General features: G+C 46.8%; 2 protein-coding genes and 1 long non-coding RNA gene across 8 annotated transcripts; all 3 read right to left on the bottom strand.

Moving 5' to 3' along the window:
• Positions 1–172: 172 nt before the first annotated feature.
• On the bottom strand, positions 173–2315 carry LOC125300433. Its single transcript, XM_048252381.1, has 3 exons — positions 1537–2315; positions 1195–1283; positions 173–663 (listed from the first exon to the last, which is right to left on the bottom strand). The coding sequence occupies exon 1, from the start codon at positions 2217–2219 to the stop codon at positions 1590–1592; it is 630 nt and encodes a 209-aa protein (XP_048108338.1). The 5' UTR covers positions 2220–2315; the 3' UTR covers positions 173–663; positions 1195–1283; positions 1537–1589.
• LOC125300432 lies at positions 2257–26209 on the bottom strand. Of its 6 annotated transcripts, none has more exons than XM_048252374.1 (10): positions 26190–26209; positions 26072–26116; positions 25860–25937; positions 25420–25530; positions 23462–23551; positions 5042–5137; positions 4706–4795; positions 3131–3214; positions 2840–2911; positions 2257–2658 (listed from the first exon to the last, which is right to left on the bottom strand). In XM_048252374.1, exons 2-10 carry the CDS (start codon positions 26108–26110, stop codon positions 2257–2259), a joined length of 1062 nt encoding a protein of 353 aa, XP_048108331.1. In that variant the 5' UTR covers positions 26111–26116; positions 26190–26209. The 6 variants fall into 6 exon arrangements, with proteins under 6 accessions (XP_048108331.1, XP_048108332.1, XP_048108334.1 ...); XM_048252375.1 differs by having other exon boundaries at positions 4706–4789; XM_048252377.1 differs by having other exon boundaries at positions 5042–5131.
• Positions 8236–9780, bottom strand: LOC125300434. Its single transcript, XR_007194549.1, has 3 exons — positions 9625–9780; positions 8418–8462; positions 8236–8277 (listed from the first exon to the last, which is right to left on the bottom strand). It is a non-coding gene; the product is annotated as an uncharacterized LOC125300434 (long non-coding RNA).
• Positions 26210–27726: the final 1517 nt, after the last annotated feature.

The raw sequence follows: 27726 nt of genomic DNA, 5'->3' as shown, positions 1-27726 counted from the left end.
TCTCTGACAGGAAATCACACAGGTGTCTCTGATTGCTGGCAAGTGTTGCCCATAGACAGTAAGGTGCTACAGGCACACAGGGACAGGCAACTAGTTTTGTGTGCGACCATATATTTAATAACCAAGTAGACATATCATTCATTTCAGAAACAGATGAGAGACACAGAGCATATATCATGAAGGTCATTTTATTGGTGATATTTAGCGTGAAAATAAAAAATAGAGCTGATACTTCACTAGATGAAATGGACTGCATTTGTAAAACACTTTTGGGCATACACCGATGGCACAGGCTGCCATGCAAGCGCCAATCTGCGCATCGGGAGCACTTTGGGGTTCAGTGTCTTGCTCAAGGACACCAATGGCACAGGCTGCCATGCGAGGCGCCAATCTGCGCATCGGGAGCACTTTAGGGTTCAGTGTCTTGCTCAAGGACACCGATGGCACAGGCTGCCATGCGAGGCGCCAATCTGCACATCGGGAGCACTTTAGGGTTCAGTGTCTTGCTCAAGGACACCGATGGCACAGGCTGCCATGCAAGGCGCCAATCTGCACATCGGGAGCACTTTGACACTACGACAGGGTAAGGGGGAGTCGACCTTGAACCGGCAGCCCAGTGATGATGATGATATTTAGGTGAAGCAGCGAAGGCACCTGAAAAACCTGTGAGCAGAAAACAACATAATTGTGCACACACAAACACACATACACACATCATTACTAACAGAATAGTGACACACACACACACACACCAACGGAGCAGTGACAGCTTGGTCAAAATGAATCTCCTGCGCACACATACTCATAACAACCACACCCACTCACACAGCACATACAAACGCAGAGACACGCACACACATACTCATAACAACCACACCCACTCACACAGCACACACACATGCAGACACACACATACTCATAACAACCACACCCACTCACACAGCACATACAAACGCAGACACACACACACACACACAGACACACATGCAGACACACACATACTCATAACAACCACCAACTCACACAGCACATACAAACGCAGACACACACACACACACACAGACACACACACATGTAGACACACACATACACACACACAAAGACACAGATACACACACACATGCAGACACAAACACAGACACAAACACACACACACACACACACACACACACACAGTGTGTCACACACACACACCTTCTCTTCAGGCCCATCTTCTTGGGTTTCTTGCTCTTCAGTGTGTCCTCTTTGCTCCTTTCCTCCTCCATGTCCACTGGCCCTCCAGACTGAAACGAGCCGCGCAGCAGAGACGCACAATTAAACACTAGCACTGCTCGCATGGGTCAAGCCAAATATAACTCATCAACATGATCAACTCTTCAACATTGATTCTGTGTGTGTGTGTGTGTGTGTTCTGGTGGAGCTCTAGTCAGCCGTGTGTGTATGTGTGTGTGTGTTCTGGTGGAGCTCCAGTGTGTGTGTGTGTGTTCTGGTGGAGCTCCAGTGAGCCCAGTGTGTGTGTGTGTGTGTGTGACTCACGTTGCCTGTCCTGATGTGCAGCCTGTCCAGCGTGTTCTCCACGTCCTGCAGCATCAGCTCCTTCTGCTTCTGGAAGTTTCTCTCCGTATCGTCCAGCTGCTCCAGAACCTGGCTGAGCATCCTCTCATCGCGCGCGGCCGCCTGCCGCACCATGGCCAGCGCGTGGGCCTTCCGCGTCCTTCCAGGACCACCTGCGAGTGGCACGCGCTCTGTGCCACGTGGCACAGCTCCTTGTACCCAGAGCCGTCGCTGCCCGCTGCTGCTGCTGATGAAGATGATGATGCTGCTGCTGCTGCGGCGCTATCGTCTGGTTGAGTCCTGCCGCTCTTCGGCCTCCTCTTCACCAGGCCTTTGAGAGCGTTGCGGAGGCGACGGAGCCACATGGGCATGCCCTCCAGGCGCTGCTTCTGCCGCTGGCGTTCGGCCCAGCGCTCCTCCTCGCGTAGGTGCTTGCGCAGCTGCAGGTCAGAGTTCAGCGTGTGCTCTACGCCGTCCAGATGAAGGCGCACTTCCTGCCGCATCTTGGCCATGTTGGTCTCCAGCACGCGCTCCAGCTCCAGCCAGGCCTCTGGCAGGCCGCCACCGCTGAGCCCCTGCAGGACATCATGCCGGGCAGCAGCGTCGCTTACAGCCACGCTCGGGCCTCCAGGAGCGTTGGACAGGTGAGAGGTGCTGATCTCCATCGCTCCAGAGGGGGCGCCACCACCCTGAAAATCGTCCTCATCCAAGCTGGTCAGTACGAGGTCGCTCTCGTTCCAGTACAAAGGCCGGAGCGGCCAGGGTGACACCGTTGTCGACCTTCAGCATCTGGACCACAGTGTCCGTCTCCATGGTGACATCGTCCAAGGCGTCTTCGACCTTCAACAGCTGTACCACGGTTTCTGTCTCCATGGTGACGTCGTCCGAGCCAACGTCGACCTTCAGAAGCTGGACCATGGTGTCTGTCTCCATGGTGACGTCGTCTGAGCCGGTGTCAACCTTCAAAAGCTGGACCACGGTGTCTGTCTCCGTGGCAACGGAGGTGCGGTCAGTCTCCAGCGTGTCGGACAGGCAAGAGGCCACCAGGGGGCCCTCCCAGCACTGCAGCACGGGACGGGCAGGACGGGGTGGGAGGTCATACACCTACACACACACACACACACACACACACACACAGTAGATTATCTCCCCTTAGAGGGTTATCAAGGGAAGGAATACAAAGTATTGCACAAGGACAACACCAGGTGCATGACACACACACACATACACACAGACATATACACACACACACACACACAAACTTCAAAAAATGAAGGTGTGTTACCATGACGGTGGGAGAAACAGAGTTCTTCCCCTGGCGCGGTAACTCAATGAGCTGATAGTCCTTTCTGTCGCTCTGTAGGGGTCAAAGGTCAAGAGTTAAAGGTCAAAAGTGCAAATGAGACGTTCACATACAGTTTCTGTTTTTCTGCTGTCTTTAACTGATCTCTCATTAGCCACAGAGACTCATTAAAAGCATTTGTTCTGGTGTTTAATGATGGCAGTGATCCTGGACGAGCCTGTCACATTCAGATTTCTCATCTGCACTGCGGGTCAGACTGACCATCTCTCTCACCTCACAGAGGTCAAGGGCGTCTCCCAGGTAACAGTCAACAGCAGGGTCGGTCCTCAGGGCACTGACACACCTGCTCTCCTTAAGCTAAACACACACACACACACACACACACACTCTCAACTCAGCGCCTGGCCAACATACATTGGAGTTTTCTTTTTTATACAGCCATGTGCTTATCTCTAGTGCTGATGAAGGACTTGGACTTGTGTTTTTAGACTACATGTGTCATCATTTTACTCCTGAATTCTCATTCTCTTCCAGGTCTGAGTCTCTTAAATCCAACCTGACCTGTATCACTGGACTTTCTTTCTCCCTCACCTGTGACTGATCTGGACTTCCTCTTTCTACTTACTATTCTACCCAACCCAACCCCTATTCAACTCTGCTCTCCTCTGCCTCCCTCTACACCCACACTCTACCTGCTTTACTCTACACCCCACTTACTCCTACTCTCCCTCACACTCTACTCCCCCACTCATTTCACTCTGCTCTACTCTCTACCTCCTACACTGCTTTACTCTACACTCTACTCTACTCTCAACTCTACTCTACTCTACTCTACACTCAACTCTACACTCAACTCTGCCTTAACTCTACTCTACTCTACTCTCTACACTCCCCACTCTTACCCAACTACTCCTCTATACTCACTCTCTACTCTACACTCTACTCTCTCTCCTCTACTCTACTCTGTGCTGGGTTTCTGCTCTGCTCTGCTCTCCTCAACTCCTACTCTACTCTGCTCTACTCTACTCTACTCTCCTCTACTCTACACTCCTATCTCTCAACTCTGCTCTCCTCTATCTACACTCAACTCTCCTCCTCTACTCTGCTCCACTCTATCGGCACTCCAACCTATTCTCCTCTATACTACCTCAACTCTGCTCTGCTCTATACTCTGCTCTGTGCTGAACTCTGCTCTCTCTACTCTCCTCCTACTCCTCTCTACTCAGCTCTACTCTCTCTCTCTACACTCAGCTCCTACTCACTCTACTCTCTCTAGCTCTCTCCTCTACTCTACCTCAACTCTGCTCTACTCATGCTCTGCTCTACTCTACTCTACTCTCCTGCCTCTACACTCTACTCTCTGCTCAACTTCTCTCTCTACTCTCCTCTACTCTACTCTACACTCCTCTCTACTCTCCTCTACTCTACTCCCTGGACTCTGCTCTCTCACCTCTCCCTCTAACTCTCCTCTCCTCCTCTACTCTACTCCCCTCTCTACTCTACTCCACTCTGCTCCTCTACTCTACCTCAACTCTACTCCACTCTACTCTGCCATCCTCCACTCCTCCTTGCTCAACTCTGTCACTCTACTCTCCTCCAACTCTACTCTACTCTACTCTACTCTGTGCTGAACTCTGCTCTACTCTACTCTACTCCACTCTCCTCTACTCTACTCTACTCTACTCTACTCTACTCTACTCTGTGCTGAACTCTGCTCTACTCTACTCTACTCCTCTCCTCTACTCTACTCTACTCTACTCTACTCTACTCTCTACTCTACACTCTCTCCTGCTCTACACTCTCTTCCTCTACTCTACTCTACTCTACTCTGTGCTGGACTCTGCTCACCTCATTCCAGCTGGACACGTCGCTCAGGTAGCAGTCGCCTCTATTCTCTCTCTTAGCGGTGCTGCCGCTCTTGCCGTCATCCTCCTCATACTGAATTTTGAAAACACACACAAGGTCAAATAGGGTCAAATAAGCGGTCAGAGCCCAACCTACAACACTCTCACCTTACAAGCTAACACAGTTTATGTTTTCTGCTGTCTAACTGATCTGTCATTAGCCAGAGAGTCATTAAAAGCATTAGTTCTGGTGTTTAATGATAGCAGTGATCCCTGGGTGACCTGTCACATTCAGATTTCTCATCTGCACTTTCTGAGTCAGACTGACCATCTCTCTCACCTCACAGAGGTCAAGGGCGTCTCCCAGGTAACAGTCAACAGCAGGGTCGGTCCTCAAGGCACTGACACACCTGCTCTCCTTAAGGTCCAACTTAAGCTAAACACACACACACCACACACACACACACACACACACACACACACAAACCCATGTGCTTATCTCTAGTGCTGATGAAGGACTTGGACTTGTGTTTTTAGACTACATGTGGCATCATTTTTACCCGACTCCTCATTCCTCTTCCAGGTCTGGACTAGAGTCTCTCTGTGTCCAACTGACCTGCGTCACTGGACTCTCTTCTTCTCACTGTGACTGATCTGGACTCTACTCTACTCTACTCTATTCTATTCCCCTCTACTCAACTCTATTTTACTCTACTGTATTCTATTCTACTCTCTGCTCTATTGTAACCCTATTCTATTAAGAGAGAAGAGTAGAGAATAGAGAAATGAAGTACTGTATTTTTTCGACTCTACTCCTCTCTACTCTTCTCAACTCTACTCTACTCTCCTCTACTCTCCTATTCTCTCCTCCTATTCAACTTCCTCCTCTCTACTCCTACACTCTCCTCCCTCCTCTCTACTCCCTCTACTCCTCTACTCTCTACTCTCCACTCTACTCCACTCTACTCTACTCTCTGCTCTCTACATTCTATAATCTATTTCCACTCTACTCTACACTCCTACTCTACTCACTCTATACTCTACACTCTGCTCCACTATACTATACTCTCTCCACTCTCTCTACTCCCTCTACTCCTACACTCTACTCTACACTCTACCCTCTCCTCTCCACTACTCTCCCTCTACTCCTCTATTCTACTCTACTCTCCTCTATACTCTACTCTCCTCTACTCTACACTCTACTCCACTTTTACTCTTTCTCTGTACTGGACTCTGCTCACTTCACTGCAGCTGGATTACGTCGCTCAGGTAGCAATCGCCCCTATTGTCTCTCGCAATGGTCCTACCGCTCTGCGTTCATCACTCCACTCCTTACTACAGTAAACACACAAACACACTCATCTTAGCATTCAAACACATATTTATCCTCTGTCGGCTGTCACTGCAATCTGTCTCAGGTGTAAGATAGAAATGAAATAGAGATCGAATAGGGGTCAGATAGAGGTCATATAGAGGTCAGACACCAGCCCTACAGCAGTCTCACCTTACACAGAAGCTGGCAGAGGGAGTAGGACCGGGAGTGCAGGCAGCCAGAAATCCAGATCCAGATGTGAACTGAGAGCCGCCACTGCCACTCCTGGTCTTCTCTCATCGGTCTAAACAGACACACATGCACATGCTCCTTGCAAACACACTGCCTTTTTGTACACACACAGCCACACACACACACACATGCAACCACTGGCACACACACACACACACACATGCCGCACATGCACTTTTGCCTCCCATGGATTGCAGTGCCCGTTAAAGTTAATCAGATAATCAATCAGCTCTGTTGGGCTGCCCGCAAATTAAGTCGCTCTCTCCTCATAGAGGTCAAGAGGCGTCTCAGGTAACAGTGATCAACAGCAGGGTCGGTCCTCGAACTTGTGCACCTGCTCTCATAAGGTCAACTTAAGCTCTAAACACACACACACACACAAACCCATATGCTAGCATCTCTGTAGTGCTGATGAGGACTTGGACTTGTGTTTTAGACTACATGTGGCATCATTTTGCCGACTCTCATTCCTCTTCCAGGTCTGGACACAAGTCTCTCTGTCCAACTGACCTGCATCACTGGACTCTCTTCTTCTCCTGTGACTGATCTGGACTCTGCTCTACTCTGCTCCTCCTACTCTCCTCTACTCTATTCTATTCCTCTACTCTCTCTACACACTCCACCAACATGTTCTGTTCTACTCTACTCCTCCCTCCTACTCTCTCTGGCCACTCACTCCTTCGTAGAGAGTAGAGAGGGGAGTAGAGTGAGTACTAACATTTTTCTGCTCTACTCCTCTCTACTCTTCTCAGCTCTCTGCTCTCTACTCCTCTATTCTACTCTCCTCTATTAGCTTTGCTCCTCTACTCAGCTCTGCTCTCCCTTTTCTCTGCTCTCCTCCTCTCATTCACCACTCTCCTCTATTCAACTGTACTCCCCTTTCCTCTCCTCTCCTTTCCTCCTACTCCTACTCTACCTCTGCTTCTCCTCTACCTTCTGGCTCCTCTCCTCTACTCCACTCTACTCTATTCTACTCTCCTCTATTCAACTTTACTCCCATCTACTCAACACCTCTGCTTTTCTCTCTCCTCTGTTTTGCTCTCCTCATTCAACTGTACTCCACTTTCCTCTCTCTACTCTCCCTCCCTCCATCCTCCACTCTACTCCTACTCTACTCTCTCTCCTACCTCTACTCTCTCTCTCTCCTACTCTGCACTCTACTCCTCTACTCCTCTACTCTACCTCTCTCCACTCCTACTCTACTCTGTGCTGGACTCTGCTCACCTCCTGCCCAGCTGGACCGTCAGCTCAGGTATGAGTCGCTAATGTCTCTTAGGTCCTGCAGCTCTTGCATTCATCATCATCGGTAAACACACCAACCCTCTCATCTTAGTCACCAAACCATATATTTATCCTCTGTCAGCTGTCTGCAATCTATCTCAGGTGTAGATAGAGGCTCAAATAGGGGTCAGATAGAGGTCAGATAGGGGTCAGATAGAGGTCATATAGAGGTCAGAGCACCAGCCTACAGCAGTCTCACCTTACAGAAGCTGGCAGAGGAGTAGGACCGGGTGCAGACGGCCGAAATCAGATCAGATGTGAACTGAGAGCGCCACTGCTGCCACTCTGAGGTCTTCTCCTCATCAGTCTAAACGAACACATGCTCATGCAAACACACACGCACACACAACCACACACAACCACACACACACACGCACACACACACACACACACGCACACACACACACACATACAACCACACAAACACACACCCACACACACACACACACACACACACACACACATTAATTGCAGTGCCCGTTAAAAGTTAATCAGATAATCAATCAGCTCCTAGTGAGCTGCCCACTGGGGTCGGTGTCCAGCCCTTTAGCCATGTGTATTTAGCCCCTGTTGATATGTGGCGTTAATCATTGGGTAAGCCTGTCACATTCAGATCTCATCTGCTGTGGACCTGTTTGTCTCCCTCACCGCACCCAGGTCATGGGCATCTCCCAGGTAACAGTCAGCAGCAGCAGAAATTAGACCATCAGGAATCTGACAGACCTGCTCTCCTTCAGGACACTGCGGACACACACACACACACACACTCTTAAGCTCTGTTCTGGCCTGTAGGATTACCCTCACAGAGAGCTACACTCAAAATATGTTGAATTAAATATTAAAATAATATTTTTTTAAATTAGAATCATACCTTTCTCGATAAAAGGTTTCGATCCGTTGGCTCAGTCATATTGACCTGTGGGAGAATGGATTTATTTTGTGAGTTGCACATTTTTGTGAATTTGAGAAGTGAATTGCTATGACTTACCTAGGCCTCCACTTTGGTCGAATGCCATTTGAATTCAGAGCAAGTAAATTAATTCCAAGCGCTATTATGACATCAAATTCAAGGTCACTTTAGAACGCCACCTGACGCTTTGAGTAGTTAATGATTACGTCATAATTTGTTAGCATGGAAACCCATCATCAAATGGCCTAAGCATTTCTGCCGGGAACTATCTGCCCATGAAATAAGGTAAACATGATGAAAGCCACTAATATCTACTTCGAACATATCACCTACACACATCGGCTAGTTGCGAATACAGTAGAGCCTACCACCTACCTCTTCCATGAATACTGAGTAGCAAACTTATTATTTCTTTCATGACGCCCATGGGCCTTAAATAAAGAAACATGATTGAGCCTACAGATAATAGGCAAAGAAATGTAGGCTACAATTCTTCATAATTCCACTGTCACATACTATTTACCATCTGTGAGCTAAAGGCTAGTATGCGCATACCTGTCAGCACTCATTTCAAGGTCATCTCCCAGCGCCCTCCGTTTTGTTATTTCTCCCGGAAAACTCCGTTAATTTGCATGGCCATCAGAGCTTCATTTAAAATCATTGGTCCATTCAGGTTTGCCAGATTATTATTATGAAATACACCCTACACATACACAATCACTTAGTTTTCAATTTCAACCACCGTTTTTTGTCATAGGCTACAAACCTGGCAGCCCAAAACCCAAAATAAACAGCGAGGGTGCCGACTGCGCAGCCTGGGTCTCGTCGTAAAAAGCAAGCGTGCTGGTTGGATGGCCTACTCAGAACTAGCTGTTGGCCAATTGTTTGGAATTTAATTGGTTAACATCACATAAAGCTGTTGTGGTTGTTGTACACTGAACTTATTGCCCTCGGAACCAAATCTGACAGCAAACGGCTCTGGCGGATACATAATTGGCATCGTAAGGTAATGGTAAAGGTAAAGCAACGACCGAAATGCACGTGTATGAAACGTATTAAATATGCAAAACAGATCCTGTATAAACACTATTTGAAAAAAAAATCTCCCGTTTTTGGAAGCTAAATGTTGACAGGTATGAGTATCGACAAGTGTATAAATACTAATTACCTTGACTGAATGACGGATTGAAGACCGTGGCGTTTTTTTAAAACATGTTTGATAAGAAAAACCTACTATTCACAATGGAATAGAGATCAAATGCGAGATTATGTAAGTAACGGTGAAAACAATGCACTGAAAGCGACTGCTCTCTGTCGCACTGAACGAAAAGCAGACCACTCAAAAGTGAACGTTGTATATCGCCAACATTCTCTGCTCCTCGTCATGGCCCACGCAACAATGCGATAAAAAAGATCCAACCGACCATAACTTCGATGAAATGGAATTATGGAGGAGGGAGTTGCATGTGTCATCATGGCTGATGGAAGATAAGATGCATTAATTGAATATCTTTATTTGATTAAAACATCAGGTAGGCCCTAAATCAACAGTGTATTCAGAAGCACCAAGTAACAAGCACATCATGTGTAAGGATCAATAATACATGAACTGTCAATGGGGAAATGGCATTAGGTTAGAGTTTTTGCCTGTCGCTTACACACTTTTTGCAGAATTTGGCTCATTATGTCAAAACTCTACACACAGCAAATAAGACACAGCACTTGGAGATAAACAACTCACATCTATGCCAAAATGAAGCACTGCAATCAAAATTCAACAATCCTTTCTAAAAAATGTCCTTTCAACAGCAACACACTGATGTGCTTTATATAAAATACTGTAGTCTTTGTGTTTCTATTTTTATTGTCATTTTCTTAGACTCAGTCTTCTGTGAAACTCAAAAGTAGAATTTCTGTAGTGATCAGCTGACATTTTTTGCCACAAAAGTTTTTTTACAAAAACAAACATCTTACAAAAATAAAGAAAAATAGATCACAATTATCAATGCAATACTGTAAGTGAATCTACTCTAAACAAATGTAAACATGTAGCAACAAAACAAAAGTAGTAGTATAAATGATTGGCAGTTACCTTATCAGAGCAGAAAAAATATGGCTATGTAATTTGAACAATGTAAGAACAACATGTACAGATATGTGCAATTTAGTGGCAGTACCATTATAGTAGTAGTAAGAACAATAATATATATATATATATATATATATATATATATATATATATATATGCAGTATATTAACAGAATATTACAGAAAAACTGAATAAAATGGATATTTAGTATGAACCATATAAACAGATATGTACAGTCCTACAGCTATGTGCAGTGTGCAGTACCATTATAATGCAGAAACAGTAACATTAATAACTGTACATAAATCAACTGTATACTATTGTCTACACTGCACTATATTTCTTGACATGTCTATGCACCACCTGCCTATACTTTGTATATCACATTGCACTTTTCTGCTTTTTTGCACTTCTGGTTAGACGCAAACTGCATTTCGTTGTCTTTGTACTTGTATTCTAGCCTAGAAATCTAGACACACCCTAATGTAATTTGCACCCAGGGTAGTCTAGCAACTCTCCGTTGGCTTGCGAGCTAGAAAAAATCTTCTATCAGGCCGCGACGGTTCCGTGTGAATTTCATATGGATACTGCTGCTGGCAAATAGCAGTCTTTAAATCACGACTCGAGTTAAAGTAAAGGCGCAGACTGCCTGTCGCTGGAGCTGAAAATGGCAAATTGCACTTTTCCGTGTCATGCATATGCATTCATGGGAGGGTCAAGGGAAAGTGGGTGTTTAACATAAAGAGATAAGAGGGAAAGCGTAAAGAGCGCCTAATTATTAGTATTAGCAGATTACCTGATGTTAAGTGAAAGTTTGATAAATACCACGTACCACAGCGTTCGCTATCTGGTTTGTCCATGGCACTGATAGCACATTCAAGAATGCGTGCATCCCCAGCCCTCACTGGCCCACACACACACAACCCTTTACTGACTGCTGTCTGAGTGTGTGGAAGGTGTGTTGCTTAAGCCGGGACCATGGGACATGGAGGAGACCTTGGCTTGAGGATCTGAGGGACCTGGGAGGCTACATGGGGATGAATGACATCAACTATGTAGCTGGGGGCCAGGCCATGAAGAGCCTTAAAAACTAACAGCAGTATTTTAAGTTGTATCCTTGACTGGACTGGAAGCAGCCACCGCTTATCATCCAGAGGGGAACGGTCAATGCAAACGTTTCAACTGGACACTTCATGACTTGCTCAGGACTTACCCCCGAAAAGAAGTGTAAATGGCCCCAGTTGCTCCCTCAGCTCCTGTTCGCCACAGTGCACCAGTCCACACAACACTCCCCAAACGAGCTGATGTTCGGTCAGAAGCCACAGTTACCAGTCAACCACCTACTTGGAAATACTGGAGGTGACCACAGGGACAGTCCACCGACTGATTGGGTGGTGCAACATCAAGAGTACCTGACTTCTGTCCATGCGCGGATCTACGGGGTGGCAAAGGGTGGCAACTGCCACCTCTGGGACACAGTCTTGCCACCTCATTTATAAATCAGATAATATTTTTTTAAGTATATTTTATGTTCATACATGTTGGACTGTGAGAAGGTGTGAAACCGCGCAAACTCCTCTCAAACAGAAATCGCCGATTTAGAATCCCCGCTCCTCACAATGGTTTCACCCATCACCATCAGCGCAGTGACCCCTTGAGAAATTTCACTATTGGCAGTAGATTGCACAGTGCATGCAACTATGTGTCAACTGTCTGTAGGCCTGCCTAGCGAAGTGGTAGTTTGACCACCAAGTCGAAAAAAGTCCATAATCAGACCCATAGTCAGTCCATAAATCAGTTAACCCGTTTTTTTCTTTTTCCTTTCTTTTTTCATATGTGGTGTAATCAATCTACACAAGTAAAAGTATAGTTACATGACTGAAATTCTACTCAATCACAATAAGTAAAAGTAGCCTACTATTTTTAAACAAACCCTACTCAGAGTAGGCTAGACTAGACGTTTGATGACGTCAAAGCACATCACATATGAAACTTTGTGCATGAGTGAATTGCTTAGATTCCAGTTAAATCTTCCAGTTCCATTGGGTGATAGATTTCAATCATTTGCTGGTAGATGAACCAACAAGCTGAGGCCAGCACAGAAGTTTGTGTCCTCAAGAAAACATGTTGCTTGTTTTCGTGTTTGAGGTCGTTTCTTAATAGGATATTTATAAAGGTACTTTAATACAGTATACATGTACTTCATTATTCACCACTTTGTGAGTGAGTGAGTAGCCTAAATTGTGAATGGCAAAACATAATTTGGCACTAAAAGATCAGGGACTGAGGGGACTGATTTCCATTTAAGGTTAGTTCTGAGCAAAAACATTCTTTGATATCATAATATTATAATACCTATATAATATTAGGTCTTAGCTAAGCCTTAGCTTAGCTTAGCTTTAAGCCTTGCAATAGCCTAACCTATATATGGTGCTACCAGCATGACAGGCCTAAATATTTGCCTAATGTCTCTGGTATCTTATTTCACAAATTGTTTCAGTAATTTAGACTACATACATAGTGTTGGATATTAATATCAACTAATACTTCTAGCCAATTATGCAGGGAGATACGATTCATAACATCTGACTAAATTCATCTTATAAAGGGGTCTGGGGAACACTGTGTGGGCAGGTGACTTTTCAAGCCTATGGGTTTGAATAATATTCAAACAAAGGTTAATCAGAATGATAAATACCATTATTAACGGTTATCTAAAATCGAAAATTATTTTCACTCGGAACAATTGGTTTTGCTCCCGTTTTCAGTTCGTCCTTCCAAAAACTGTGTTCGTTTCGTTTTTCATTTTCATTCTTTGAACCGTTTCTAATCCCTGCTAAAGATATTTGGCCTTTAATTGTAGTGGGGTTGAAGTAAAAACCTTCAAAAGAATTAAATAATTGAATTAGATACCCATACCCAGTACTTAGTTACTGTCCACCAGTGTGTGTGTTTGCATGTTTATTAGTGATGTGGTAGATTAATAATTACATTCTTGTTATGTACATTTTAAATTGTTGTATTATAATAAATCCAAAGAATGTTTTGACTAAGAAGGTACTTACTTAGTCTTTATTGAATCAGATGGACATTTTTTTGAAAGTCACAGTCATGGTTATCATTGCAACAATCCTGCATTAGAATCTTGTTTCAATTCAGATACCTAAATCTACTGATGGCTTATTTTGTATGACTAAATTTGTCCATATTCCTCAAAACTCACTAGAAGACATCATTTGAGGGTCATGTTTAAAAAATACCCCCAAATTATCAGAATCTTGTTTCAATCCATATAACCTAAATCTAGGTTAGGTAGGTATAACCTAAAATCTATTGATGGCTTATTTTATAAATGTATCCATATTCCCTCAAAACTAACTAGAAGAAATCATTTGAGGTCATTTTTTAAAAGAATTCTCTGGGGAACATACCTCCAAACCACCCTAGAATTGCTTTTTGACACTGTATAATTTAAGTACAGACTACACAGACTGTATAGTGATTACACAGAGAAAGAAATTCACATATTAAGACCCACATCATCCAAAAACGCCAGCTACATCTCGATTTGCCTCCCACCTCGTGTAATGTAATGTAGAGAACAAAAACATATTCAATGAAATCCATTAGAATTTTTTAAGTTTTGAATGTCCATGGCCCCTCCTGGAACCTCATGCCACCCCTTCGCCACCCCAGGAAAAAATCTCTAGATCCGCCCCTGCTTCTGTCTATGCTAGTGCTACTGTAAGAGACACTTAGAAGAGGCTTGACTTTTATCGAGGCGTGGTGGTCCTGACCACTGCACCCATATTACCACCTGGCACTCTAGTCTTTTTGCAAGAACCACTTTCCTGGGTCGGCCACAAAGTCCAGGATACCAAAATCCACCAAGCATGAAATTGTGGAGGGTCTGGATGGAATTGGCACACTCTATAAGATCAGGCCGTATGGGGAGGAGGGCCAAGTAGACATATCATTCATTTCAGAAACAGATGAGAGACACAGAGCATATACCATGAAGGTCATTTTATTGGTGATTTTTAGCGTGAAAAAATAAAAAAATAGAGCTGATACTTCACTAGATGAAATGGACTGCATTTTGTAAACACTTCTGGGCATAACACTGATTTAAGTAGAGGCTGCCATGCAAGGCCAATCTGTCGATCGAAAGAATTTTCTTTAGGGTTCAGTGTCTTGCTCAGGGACGCGATGGCTCAGGCTGCCCATGCGGTTGCCAATCCGCACACGGAGCACTTTAGGGTTCAGTGTCTTGTTTTAAGGATCAATCGATGGCACAGGCTGCCATGAGCCTAATCTGCACATCGGAGCACTTTAGGTTCAGTGTCTTGTTAAGGACACCGATGGCACAGGCTGCCATGCGAGGCTTCACCCGCACATCGGGAGTTAATCTCTTTAGGGTTCAGTGTCTTGCTCAAGCGATACCGATGGCACAGGCTGGCTGCGCGCAGGCGCCACCCGCACATCGCGGGAGAGCACTTTGACACTCACGCACAGTGGGGTGAGTCGACCTTGAACCGCCAGCCCAGTGATGATGATATTTAGGTGAAGCAGTTATATAATTTGAAAACCCAGAGTAGAAATAATACACTGTGCACACACACACACACACACACACACACACACACATACAAACACACACACACATCATTACTAACAGAATAGTGACACACACACACACATCATTACTAACAGAATAGTGACACACACACACACATCATTACTAACAGAATAGTGACACACACACACACATACAAACACACACACACATCATTACTAACAGAATAGTGACACACACACACACACACACACACATACACACACACACACACACACACACACACACACACACACATACACACACACTCACTCACACAGCACATACAAACGCAGACACACACACACACATCCACTCACACAGCACATACAAACGCAGACACACACACTCACACAGCACAAACAAACGCAGACACACACACACACTCACACAGCACATACAAACGCAGACACACACACACACACATGCAGACACACACATACTCATAACAACCACAATTCCACTCATTATTAGCATTATATAAACGCAGGACACACACACACACACACAGACACACATGCAGACACACATACCATAACAACCACCAACTCACAGCACATAAACGCAGACACACACACACACACACACAGACACACACACATGTAGACACACACATACACACATAAAGACATAGATATACACATATTACGTAGACACAAATACAGACATAAACACACACACACACACACACACATTAGTGTGTATAGTCACATACACACACCTTCTCTTCAGGCCTATCTTTCTGGGTTTCTTGCTCTTCAGTGTGTCCTTTATTTCTTTTCCTCCTCCATGTCCACTGGCCTCAGACTGAAACGGTTTCCACAGCAGAGACGCACACCAAACACTAGCACTGCTCGCATGGGTCGGCTTCTCAACAACTCATCAACATGATCAACTCTTCAACATTGATTCTGTGTGTGTGTGTGTATGTGTGTGTGTGTATGTGTGTGTGTGTTCTGGTGGAGCTCCAGTGTGTGTGTGTGTGTGTGTGTGTATGTGTGAGACCATGAGGCCACTCACTGTGTTGTTGGTGAGGTCGAAGTCACAGCTGACAGGAGGCAGTAGGAGGCTCTGGAGATGGGCGACACACACACACACACACACACACAGTATGAAATGTCTGAAACACCTATGTGTGTATGTGTGTGCTCTAGTCAGCCGTGTGTGTATGTGTGTGTGTGTTCTGGTGGAGCTCCAGTGAGCCCAGTGTGTATGTGTGTGTGTGTGCTCTAGTCAGCCGTGTGTATGTATGTGTGTGTTCTGGTGGAGCTCCAGTGTGTGTGTGTGTGTGTGTGTCTCACGTTGCCTGTCCTGATGTGCAGCCTGTCCAGCGTGTTCTCCACGTCCTGCAGCATCAGCTCCTTCTGCTTCTGGAAGTTTCTCTCCGTGTCGTCCAGCTGCTCCAGAACCTGGCTGAGCATCCTCATCGCACAAGGCGGTCACTGCCTCTATTCATGGCCAGCGCTGCGTCTTCCCGTCCTCTCCAGACCACCTGCAGTGGCACGCCCAGCCACGTGGCACAGCCGCCCTGTACCCAGAGCCCGCCCGCTGCTGCTGATGATGAAGATGATGCTGCTGCTGCTGCTGCGGCGCTATCGTCTGGTTGAGTCCTGCCGCTCTTCGGCCTCCTCTTCACCAGGCCTTGAGAGCTGCCATGGAGTTTATCGAGCCACACATGGGCATGCCTCCAGGCGCCTGCTTCAACACATGCCTCGAGCCTCCCCGCAGAGGTGCTTTCATGAGGCTGCAGGTCAGAGTTCAGCGCAGCTTCCACGCCCGCCCAGATGAAGGCGCACTTCCTGCCGCATCTTGGCCATGTTGGTCTCCAGCACGCGCTCCAGCTCCAGCCAGGCCTCTGGCAGGCCGCCACCGCTGAGCCCCTGCAGGACATCACGCCGGGCAGCAGCGTCGCTTGCAGCCACGCTCGGGCCTCCAGGAGCGTTGGACAGGTGAGAGGTGCTGATCTCCATCGCTCCAGAGGGGCGCCCACCACCCTGAAAATCGCCCCTCATCCAAGCTGGCTGCATGAGGTCGCCTGCCTCCAGCACACAAAGCCGGAGGCTGCCAGGTGACGCCTGTCGACCTTCAAAGACCTGACCACAGTGTCCGCCTCCATGGTGACATCGGCCCGCCTGACCTTCAACAGCTGTACCACTTGGCTCTGTCTCCATGGTGACGCCGTCTCTGTTTCAACGCCGACCTCAGAAGCTGGACCACAGTGTCTGTCTGCAGACGCCGTCTGGAGCCTGTGCCCACCTTCAAAAGCTGGACCACGGGTGTCTGCCTCGCGGGCACGAGGTGCGGCCAACTCCAGCGTGGTCGGATGGGCAAGATACCAGGGCCCTCCCAGCACCGCAGCACGGATCTGGGCAGGACGGGTGGGAGGTCATACACCCACACACACACAATATCAATAACACAGCAGACTATCTCGCCTAGAGGTTATCAAGGAAGGAATACAAAGCATTGCACATGACAACACCAGGCATGACTAAACACACACACACACATACACACAGACATATACACACACACACACACAAACTTCAAAAATGAAGGTGTTACCATGACGGAGAAACAGGTTCTTCTGGCTGCAATCCAATGAACTGATAGTCCTTTCTGTCGCTTCCAGTAGGGGTCAAAGGTCAAGAGTTAATAAAAGTAAATGAGACGCTCATATTAAAGTTTCTGTTTCTTCTGTTGTCTTTAATCGATCTCCCCACAGCCAGAGAGATCTCATTGGGTGCCATTTGTTCTGGTGTTTAATGATGGCAGTGACTTGGACTATTCTGTCATATCCAGATTTCCTCATCCGCACTGCGGGTCAGACTGACCACCTCCACCCCACAGAGGTCAAGGGCTGCCTCCCACAACAGCCCAACAGCAGGGTCTGTCCCCGGCACTGACACACCTGCTCCTGCTCAAACACACACACACACACACACCCCAACTCAACAACATGCTACACATTGGAGTTTTCTTTTATACAGCTATGTGCTTATCTCAGTTGATGAAGGACTTGGACTTGTGTTTTAGACCACATGTGTCATCATTTTTACCCGACTCCTCATTCCTCTTCCAGGTCTGGACTAGAGTCTCTGTGTCCAACTGACCTGTATCACTGGACCTCTCTTCTCCCCACTGTGACTGATCTGGACTCTCTCTCTCTCTTCTCACTCTATTCCACTCCAACCCAACCTATCTCAACCTCCTCCTGCCTCCCCCACACCTACCCCACCTGCTTTCACCTCACACCTACCCCACCTACCCCACTCCCACCTACCCTTCACCCACCCCCACCTCCACTCCGCCTCCACTCCCACCTGCTCACCTCCACACCTCCACCCACTCCCACCTCCACCTCCACCCACTCACCCCACCTCCCCACCCACACCCCAACCCCACTCTAACTCCACTCTAGCCTCCACTCATTTGTGCTGGGACTTCCTGCTCACCTCACTCCAGCTGACACGCCGCCAGGTAGCAGTCGCCCCTATTCTCTCTCTTAGCGGTAAAGGCCGCCTTGCCATCCTCCCTCATACGGTTTCACACAAACACACACACAAAGGTCAAATAGAGGTTTCAAATAGCGTGTCAGAGCCCCAGCCACAGCACTCTCACCTTTACAGTTTCAACTTTAATAGTTTATGTTTTTCAAGGTCTAACTGATCTGTCACCAGCCAGAGAGACTCATTAAAAGCATTTGTTCTGGTGTTTACCGATGGTAGTGATCCCTGACCCAGCCTGTCACATTCAGATTTCATCTGCACCATGGATCAGGACTCCTGACCATCTCTCACCTCCACAGAGGTCAAGGGCGCCTCCAGTAACAGTCAACAGCAGGGTCGTGGTCCTCAAGGCACTGACACACCTGCTCTCCTTCTTAAGGTCCAACTTGCTTAAACACACACACACACACACACACACACAAACCCATGTGCTTATCTTAGTGCTGATGAAGGACTTCTTGGACTCTTGTGGGCTTTAGGACTACATGTGCGGCATCATTTTGACCCGGATCATCTTCTTCCAGGTCTGACTAGAGTCTCTGTGTCCAACTGACCTCACTGACCCCTTCTCTCACCGATCTGGACTCCCCACCTTACCCACCTCTACTCCCCACTCCCACCTCCACCTACCCCCATTCCCCCAATCCACTCCCCACTCCCACCTCCACCGTATCCTATCTCACTCCACTCCCCACCCATTACACCCATCCATTAGGGAGAAGAGATGAGCAGAGCAGGAAAAAATTCACAGCACCCTCCTCCCTCCCCACCCACACCACACCCACCTCACCCTGACCCACTCCACCTTATCTCACCCCTGGTCCAACTCACTCCATCCACCAACTCACCTCCCTTCTCACCTCCCTTCTCCACCTCCATCCAACCGTACCCTCTCCTCTCCTTTCCCTCTACTCTACCTCTATCACTCACTCACTCTACACTCACCCACTCTACCTCACACTCCCTACCTCCCCCTCCTCCCCACCTCCACCTCTACCTCTACCTCCACCATACTCACATCTCTACCCAATCCATTCCACCCCACCTACACTCTACCTCACCTCACTCCACCTCCCACCATACCTCCCCACACCTCCACTCCACCATACCACCCACTCCACCCTACCCCCACTCCCACCCACCTCCACACCTCCCACCCACACCACCTATCTCACTCCACTCCCACACTCCACCCACTCCACCTCCCTCTACCCCACACCTACTCCACCTACCTATTTGTGCTGACCCAAGCCCACCCTCACTGCAGCTGGACACGCCGCCTGTGCAGCAGCCCGCCTCCCATTGTCCTCCTTAATGGTCCTGCCGCTCTTGCGTTCATCCTCCTCAGTAAACACACAAACACACACTCATCTTAGTCACACCAAACACGCATATTTATCCCTCTGTCAGCTGTCACTGCAATCTATCTCAGGTGTAAGATAGAGCTCAAATAGGGGTCAGATAGAGGTCATATAGAGGTCAGAGCACCAGCCTACAGCAGTCTCACCTTACAGAAGCTGGCAGAGGAGTAGGACCGGGTGCAGACGGCCAGAAATCCAGATCCAGATGTGAACTGAGAGCCACCACTGCTGCCACTCCTGGTCTTCTCCTCATCAGTCTAAACAGACACACATGCACATGCTCATGCAAACACACACGCACACACAACCACACACACACACACACGCACACACACACATACAACCACACAAACGCACACACACACACACAACCACACACAACCACGCACACACACACACACATACACCCGCACACGCACACACGCACACACACACACACACACATTAATTGCAGTGCCCGTTAAAAGTTAATCAGATAATCAATCAGCTCCTAGTGAGCTGCCCACTGGGGCCAGTGTCCAGCCCTTTAGCCACATGTGTATTTAGCCCCTGTTGATATGTGATTTAATCATTGGGTGTCACATCTAGATTTCATCTGCACCGCGGTCAGACTGACTCATCTCTCCCCACCACAGAGGTCAAGGGCGCCTCCCAGGTACAGTCAACAGCAGGGTCATCCTCAAGGCACTGACACACCTGCTCTCCTTACAGTCCAACTTAAGTTAAAACACACACACACACACACACACAAACCATGTGTGCTTATCTTTAGTGCTGATGAAGGACTTGGACTTGTGTTTTTAGACCACATGTGGCATCATTTTTACCCGACTCCTCATTCTTCCAGGTCTGGACTAGAGTCTCTCTGTGTCCAACTGACCTGCATCACCGGACCTCCTTCTTCCTACTGGATCTGGACTCTACTCTCACTCTACCTCTACTCTATTCTCCTCTAATCTACCCCCATTTTACCCCCACTGTATTCTATTCTCACCTCCTCACTCTCCCATATTATACTCTATTTCATGGGAGAAGAGTAGAGAGGAGCAGAGCAGAAAAATCACAGTACCTCCTCTCCTTTCCCCCACTCACTCCCACACTCCCACACTCCCACCCCCACTCTACCTTCTCTCACCTCCTCCACTCCACCTACCTCTATCCAACTCACTCCCATCCACCAACTCCACCTCCCTTTCCTCTCACCTCCCCCATTCAACCGTACCCCTCCTCCTCCCTCCCTTCCTCCACCCCCACTCCACATCTCACCTCTACCCCACTCTGCCACCTCTCACCCACCTCACCTCCACACCTACCTCCTCCCTCCCTCCACCTCCACCTCACTCTACCCACATTCTACCTCACTCCACCTACCTACTCACACCATACTCACATCTCTACCTCTAATCTATTCCACCTTACTCTGGTACCTACTGTGCACTCTACTCCACCTCACTATACTCCCACGCCTACTCCACCTCACTCCTCCTCTCACTCCCCACACCTCTACCTCCCCACTCTACCTCTATACTTTACCCACCCCTACTCCACTCTACTCTGAGTTCCCACCTACACTCCCACTCCCACCCACCTCACTACACCTCTCACTCCCACTCCTCCACCCCCACCTCCACCCACCTCTACTCCAATTCTACCCCACACCTCCACTCTACCCACTCCACACTCTACCTCTACTCCACCTCTACTCCACCTACTCCCACTTACCTCCACCCACCTCCACTCCCCACTCCACCCCATTCTCACCTCCACTCACACCCCACTCCACCTCTACCTCTACCCACACCTCCACTCCACCTACCCTACCTCACCTACACCTACTCCACCTCCCTCACTCTACACCTACTCCACCCCACTTACTTGTGCTGACTCTGCTCACCACTGCAGCTGGACACGCCGGGCCAGGTAGCAGTCGCCTATTGTCTCTCTTAATGGTCCTGCCGCTCTTGCGTTCATCCTTCTCATACTACAGTAAACACACAAACACACACCTACTTCCCAATGTAATTCAAACACGATTTTATCCCTCTGTCAGCTGTCACTGCAATCTGTCCAGGTGTAAGATAGAGCCCAAATAGGGGGCCTAGATAGTACAGAGAGGTCAGGAGCACCAGCCTACAGCAGTCTCTGCACTCACAGAAGCTTATGTGAGAGTAGGACCGGTGCAGAATGGAAAATCCAGATCCAGATGTGAACTGAGAGCCGCCACTGCTGCCACTCCTGGTCTTCTCCTCATCAGTCTAAACAGACACACATGCACATGCTCATGCAAACACACACGCACACACAACCACACAACCACACACACACACACACACATTAAATCATTGTAAATTAACACACCCACACATTAATTTCACACACATTAATTGCCAGTGCCTGTTAAAAGTTAATCAGATAATCAATTGGCTCCTAGTGAGCTGCCCACTAAACAGTGTCCAGCCCTTTTAGCCATGTGTATTTAGCCCTGCTGATATGTGACGTTAATCAGTTGTAAGCCTGTCACATATCTGATTTCATCTGCACTGTGGGTCAGGACTGATCATCTCTCCTACCACAGGAGGTCAAGGGCGTCTCCCAGGTAACAGTTTCCGAACAGCAGGTCGGTCCCGCACTGACACCTGCTCCCAGGTCCAACTTGCTAAACACACACACACACAGACACACAACACACAAACCCATGTGCTTATCTTTAGTGCTGATGAAGGACTTGGACTTGTGTTTTAGACTACATGTGGCATCATTTTACCCGACTCCTCATTCCTCTTCCAGGTCTGGACTAGAGTCTCTGTGTCCAACTGACCTGATTACTGACTTTACTGATCTGATTCCCCGACGATTTTATTTTACTTCGACTTCGATCGACGATGGATTTTACTTCATTCGACGATGATTTATTTCGATAATTATACTCTTTCGATTTCGATGCCAGAGACTTCGATTTCGATTGATTTCGATTTCGATTGATTTCGATTTCGATTGATTGATTTCGATTTCGATTGATTTCGATTGATTTCGATTGATTTCGATTTCGATTGATTTCGATTTCGATGATTTCGATTTCGATTGATTTCGATTTCGATGATTTCGATTTCGATTGATTTCGATTGATTTCGATTTCGATTGATTTCGATTTCGATTGATTTCGATTGATTTCGATTGATTTCGATTTCGATTGATTTCGATTGATTTCGATTTCGATTGATTTCGATTTCGATTGATTTCGATTTCGATTGATTTCGATTGATTTCGATTTCGATGATTTCGATTTCGATGATTTCGATTTCGATGATTTCGATTTCGATGATTTCGATTTCGATTGATTTCGATTGATTTCGATTTCGATGATTTCGATTTGATTTCGAGCCTGATGATGAGATTTCGACGATTTCGATGCTGATCTGGACTCTGCTCACCTCACTGCAGCTGGACACGTCGCTCAGGTAGCAGTCGCCCCTATTCTCTCTCTTAGCGGTGCTGCCGCTCTTGCCGTCATCCTCCTCATACTGAACACACAAACACACACAAAGGTCAAATAGAGGTCAAATAGCGGTCAGAGCCCCAGCCTACAGCACTCTCACCTTACAGAAGCTAACTTACAGTTTATGTTTTTCTGCTGTCTAACTGATCTGTCATTAGCCAGAGAGACTCATTAAAAGCATTTGTTCTGGTGTTTAATGATGGCAGTGATCCCTGGACGAGCCTGTCACATTCAGAGAGCAGGTGTGTCAGTCCTCAAGGCACTGACACACCTGCTCTCCTTAAGGTCCAACTTAAGCTAAACACACACACACACACACACACACACACACACACAAACCCATGTGCTTATCTTTAGTGCTGATGAAGGACTTGGACTTGTGTTTTTAGACTACATGTGGCATCATTTTTACCCGACTCCTCATTCCTCTTCCAGGTCTGGACTAGAGTCTCTCTGTGTCCAACTGACCTGCATCACTGGACTCTCTTCTTCTCACTGATCTGGACTCTACTCTACTCTACTCTACTCCACTCTACTCCACTCTACTCTACTCCACTCTACTCTACTCTGCTCTACTCTACTCTACTCTCCTCTACTCTACACTCTACTCTACTCCACTCTACTCTACTCTACACTCTCCTCTACTCTACTCCACTCTACTCCACTCTACTCCACTCTACTCCACTCTACTCTACTCTTCTCTACTCTCCTCTACTCCACTCTACTCCACTCTACTCCACTCTACTCTACTCCACTCTACTCTACTCTACACTCTCCTCTACTCTACTCTACTCCACTCTACTCTACTCCACTCTACTCCACTCTACTCTCCTCTACTCTACTCCACTCTACTCCACTCTACTCTACTCCACTCTACTCTACACTCTACTCCACTCTACTCTACTCCACTCTACTCCACTCTACTCCACTCTACTCCACTCTACTCCACTCTACTCCACTCTACTCCACTCTACTCCACTCTACTCCACTCTACTCCACTCTACTCCACTCTACTCCACTCTACTCCACTCTACTCCACTCTACTCCACTCTACTCCACTCTACTCTACTCTACTCTACTCCACTCTACTCTACACTCTACTCTACTCCTACTCTACTCTACTCTACTCCACTCTACTCCACTCTACTCTCCTCTACTCTACACTCTCCTCTACTCTACTCTCTACTCTACTCTACTCTACTCCACTCTACTCTACACTCTACTCCACTCTACTCTACACTCTCCTCTACTCTACACTCTACTCCACTCTACTCTACTCTACTCCACTCTACTCCACTCTACTCCACTCTACTCTACACTCTACTCTACTCCACTCTACTCCACTCTACTCCACTCTACTCCACTCTACTCCACTCTACTCCACTCTACTCTACTCTCCTCTACTCTACTCCACTCTACTCCACTCTACTCCACTCTACTCTACTCCACTCTACTCCACTCTACTCCACTCTACTCTACTCCACTCTACTCCACTCTACTCCACTCTACTCTACACTCTCCTCTACTCTACACTCTCCTCTACTCTACTCTACCTCTACTCCTCTACTCTACATTCTATTTCCACTTTACTTTAATTCTGTGCTGGACTCTGCTCACCCTCACCGCAGCTAGTAGTGTCGCTTCTGAGTGAGTTCTAGATTGTCTCTGCTGCTTTCTTATGTTTATCTTTTCTTTATATTTCATAGTAAACACATTAAATATTACACTCTTATCTTAGTTTACATCTAAACACGCATATTTATCCCTCTGTCAGCTGTCACTGCAATCTATCTCAGGTGTAAGATAGAGCTCAAATAGGGGTCAGATAGAGGTCAGATAGGGGTCAGATAGAGGTCATATAGAGGTCAGAGCACCAGCCTACAGCAGTCTCACCTTACAGAAGCTGGCAGAGGAGTAGGACCGGGTGCAGACGGCCAGAAATCCAGATCCAGATGTGAACTGAGAGCCGCCACTGCTGCCACTCCTGGTCTTCTCCTCATCAGTCTAAACAGACACACATGCACATGCTCATGCAAACACACACGCACACACAACCACACACACACACACACACACACACACACACACACACACATACAACCACACAAACACACACCCACACACGCACACACACACACACACACATTAATTGCAGTGCCCGTTAAAAGTTAATCAGATAATCAATCAGCTCCTAGTGAGCTGCCCACTGGGGCCAGTGTCCAGCCCTTTAGCCATGTGTATTTAGCCCCTGTTGATATGTGACGTTAATCATTGGGTAAGCCTGTCACATTCAGATCTCTCATCTGCACTGTGAGACTGTTTGTCTCCCTCACCTCGCACAGGTCATGGGCATCTCCCAGGTAACAGTCAACAGCAGGGTCGACCATCAGGAATCTGACAGACCTGCTCTCCTTCAGGACACACGGACACACACACACACACTCTTAAGCTCTGTTCTGGCCTGTAGGATTACCCTCACAGAGAACTACACTCAAAATCTGCTGAATTAAATATAAAAATAATCCATTTTTAAATTAGAATATACCTTTCTCGATAAAAGGTTTCGATCCGTTGGCTCGGTCATACTGACCTGTGGGAGAAGTGCATTAATTTTGTGAATTGCTCAATTTGGTGAATTTGAGAAGTAAATTGCTATGACTTACCTAGGCCCACTTTGGTCGAATGGCATTTGAATTCAGAGGAAGTAAATTAATTTCAAGCGCTATTATGACGTCAAATTCAATGTTATTTTAGAACGCCACCTGGCGCTTTTAATCACGTCATAATTTGCTACCATGGAAACCCATCAGGCCATGAAATAAGGTAACATAATAAAAGCCACTAATATCTACTTCGAACCTAGCCTGGCGGGCCATCCTATATCATTGAAATGTAGACCGCCGCTAGGGTGCGTCTAGATTTCTAGGCTACTTCGAACCTACACACATCGGCTGGTTGCGCATACAGTAGGCCTACCACCTAACTCTTACATGAATGCTGAGTAGCAAACTTTCTTTCATGACGCCCATGGGCCTTAATTTCACACACTATTTACCATCTAAGGCTAGCATACGACAAGTGCATAAAGACTAGGGCCTGTACTACGAAGCGGGGTTACTGGTTTATCTGGGTAACTTCGAGAGTAACTTGATCACGTGTGGCGTAAATTCCCGATTAACCCGTACTACGAAAGGTGGATAGGTTTTAACCGAGGTATGCTGCCATGTAATTTACGATGCACCTCAAACCTGCTCTGAGCAGGTTATGTTCTTGGTTAACCCGAGGTTTCCGTCAACCACACCCTTTATAAGTAGGCGACCACCCCAACACTAACAATTCGAGACTATGTCGGCGTACCTGGATGATCCATACGACATCGGAGCGCAAATCGTGAGGTGCTCTCTTCGAGGGGTTTTAGAGACCGCCATATATATATATTATAGACAAGGTAGAATAATTATCAAGGCAGATGCAGAATTTGTAACTCGAAGATATAGATTGTCATTCGAGGGAATTCGTTATCTTTGTCAGATGATCTAGGCAGAAGTCTCTAATGTCACCCGTCATAGGAATGCCCTTACGTGGACATTCATGTTTTCCATCTAATCGGTGATGTTGAACATCTGAGCAAGAATACTGTATGTCCGAAAATAAATCGGACATAGGTCTAGCCTTAGCCTACAGTATGCTGAACATCTGAGCAAGGAATAGCCTAAAATAAATCGGACATAGCTCAGGGCTCAATAAATTAAAATCAAACCATTTTAACAAACTTGTTGAATTGAATGTCATATTAATAAAACCCTGCACATAAAGGCTACACATTTCCACAGCACCAGAATCCCACGAATGCCTCCCCTCAACCCCCTTCCACAATCGCCTTCCACTATTATTTGCGATGGCCAACCTCCTCTGCTACTGTAAAACTCCTTACAGTAAGACCAAAGACACCTTTTCTTGTTAGCTGTAAAACAGAGGCCAAAGTGAAGGCTATAAGCATACTAGGCTCAGGGCATGTTTTCATAATTAAGAAATATTAATGCAAGCTATAACTATATAAACCTACTATTCTGAATAATGTGTTTGTGTTTCATTTCACCTGCTGCCATGTGTGTTTATAAATGGGTGTTGCATCTGAAATGTTCACAGGATTAGGCATACACTAAATCAGTCAATGGGGCTACTTAAACATTCAATTAT

Source organism: Alosa alosa, chromosome 9, assembly GCF_017589495.1.
Source record: "Alosa alosa isolate M-15738 ecotype Scorff River chromosome 9, AALO_Geno_1.1, whole genome shotgun sequence".
In the NCBI taxonomy this organism is placed as follows: Eukaryota; Metazoa; Chordata; class Actinopteri; order Clupeiformes; family Clupeidae; genus Alosa; species Alosa alosa.
This window is presented reverse-complemented; position numbering and strand designations above follow the sequence as displayed.